The sequence below is a fragment of the Buceros rhinoceros genome, unplaced genomic scaffold (genome assembly GCF_000710305.1).
Source record: "Buceros rhinoceros silvestris isolate BGI_N320 unplaced genomic scaffold, ASM71030v1 scaffold14358, whole genome shotgun sequence".
Taxonomy (NCBI): domain Eukaryota; kingdom Metazoa; phylum Chordata; class Aves; order Bucerotiformes; family Bucerotidae; genus Buceros; species Buceros rhinoceros.
In genome coordinates this window covers 1-2,183 of record NW_010428719.1, presented here as the reverse complement: position 1 = coordinate 2,183, position 2,183 = coordinate 1, and the positions used below count along the sequence as shown (strand labels likewise).

The 2,183-nt window shown below is 48.7% G+C and overlaps 1 protein-coding gene across 1 annotated transcript in view; it reads right to left on the bottom strand.

Moving 5' to 3' along the window:
* The window catches only part of CFAP61 (cilia and flagella associated protein 61), a gene marked incomplete at both ends in the record, with an annotated part of 83,303 nt that extends 82,708 nt beyond the window's left edge, over positions 1–595 (bottom strand). The window contains one exon of the mRNA XM_010142381.1: positions 463–595. Coding sequence (XP_010140683.1) covers positions 463–595 — 133 coding nt within the window. The remainder of the gene's footprint in view (positions 1–462) is intronic.
* Positions 596–2,183: the final 1,588 nt, after the last annotated feature.

Genomic DNA, 2,183 nt, shown 5'->3' with positions numbered 1-2,183 from the left:
AGGATGACTGTCTTGCTTGAATTAATTCCTGGGCTTCTGTCTTCAGCAAAAATCTGACTGCCTGAGCCAGGGGATGGGAAAAAATCCACAGCATTTGTAACTCTACAAGTGTTACTGGCTACTAATTTTCACATGCAATATTAATTTTCACCGGGAATGAAAACTGGTCATCTATAATGCAAACGTCTGAACTGGCAGCATGGTTTCTTCAGGATGGCCTGTTCAGAATCTACACAGTCACTGGGAACTGCTGCTGCCTTTACTGAACACAGGTATCACTCCTAAAGGAAGGAAATACACAAAATCCACGGTGGAGGGCACTGTGTGCGTGCAGATCGTGAATGCTGCCTTCCAAAAGTGAGCTTGTTCTTTTTACTCAATGAGCTGCAGCAGGAGCTGTCACCCCCGCGTGACATCACTAATGCTGTGATCAGACAAAACCAGCGCTCATGACAGACTGACCTCACAAACCACAGCTTGATTTTCTTCATCTTGACACGCTATGAGATCAGCAAGGAAATATTCACTATAGGCTTCTTTCAGAGTCTTGCTCTGATGTGTCCAGATTGGCATGAGATCATCATAATCTTCCAGCCTACGAAGAAAGAAATCAGACGATGTCCTAAAGTTCTGCCATTAACAGGTCCTGGTACTTCTGCTCTACTCCTTAGCATATGGACAAAGATTACAAATACCTGATCCAAAGCCTCCACCCACAGATAATTTCACCTAGCTCATGTCCTCAGCGACACTAAGCTGGGAGCCTCAGCACTAGAGGACAGAGAGAACTGCTTCCAAGAGCCAGCTCAATCCACTGGAGATCTGGATCCCCCAGTGGAGATGTTTACCTTTCCCTGACAAAGCACAAGGGCAGCCCAGTTCAAAATTCTCTTGCCTACAGCATCTCAGGCCAGGCGGACCAGGGCATTAGACCTCATCTTGAATAATTATGTTCAGAGAGACCAATCAGCTGGCTGAGTTGGTAGAGATCTCAAAAAGCAACACCAGCACAATTCAGAAAACCATTTATTTAAAAAGAAAAGAAAGGAAGGAGACCATTCCTCGTGTAAGGGTGAACAGCGCTGAGCATTGGTCAGATTACTGTTAGCACACAGAGCAGCACAGCAGCCACCCGGCAGAAACCCAGTCGTTACGCCTTTGTAAGGTCAAGTTAATGCTCCACCACGGCAGAGGACACGAAGGCTAAAGCGTAATTATTCTACCCTCTGCCTCGTGAAAGCTCTCTGCACAGGCAGGAACGTGCTGCATTGCAGCTTCAACGCTGAGCATTGGTCAGATTACTGTTAGCACACAGAGCAGCACAGCAGCCACCCGGCAGAAACCCAGTCGTTACGCCTTTGTAAGGTCAAGTTAATGCTCCACCACGGCAGAGGACACGAAGGCTAAAGCGTAATTATTCTACCCTCTGCCTCGTGAAAGCTCTCTGCACAGGCAGGAACGTGCTGCATTGCAGCTTCAACCGCCTCTGCCACTCCAGTCCGTGCTCCATGCTGTCATGCAAGAGCTGCCTGAGCCGACTGCCAGCCAGCCCCAGTTTCAGTGTTGGGCTCATCCAGGCCCAACACTCCACAGGTTTTTATTTAAATAGGCAACAGAGACTCTCCCCCATTAAACCACTTTAAACAGTTAATTCTTAACCGCAGTCAATGTAAGTCTTAACGAGAAGTTTCAGTTCTCTTACCAACGCAATGAAGGAATCCACTAGCCCGAAGTGCTGAAACTGCAGCACAAAGGGCAACAGTGGCCAGCTCTGGCAACTGCTTACATTAAGAGGATGGAAACACTTCTTTACTTATCGGTCTGAAAAATGCAAGAATTAAGTGGTCCAACCAGTGATTCTGCAACTAAAGGGTGGTGAGAAAACCGGGGATGCGAGGGGCCGGCAGAAGGAATGTTCTTCACTACCGGAGCATGATGTTCAGAAAGCCTTTCCCCGCAGGGCCGTTGGCAGACTCGTTGGCAGCTCCTGAACGTGGGTTTGGTTATCTCAGTCATCCTCACCCGAACAGCGAGGGAGGAGGACGAGCCCCACAGCATGAAGGAATCGAACCAAGAGGAGTAAACAGTGCTCTGCAAACCCGGACACAGACTACGCTTACTGCAATAACAGAGAGCACCATGGAACACGGGGCTGACCCCTCGGTCAGAGCCGCCCGGAGACT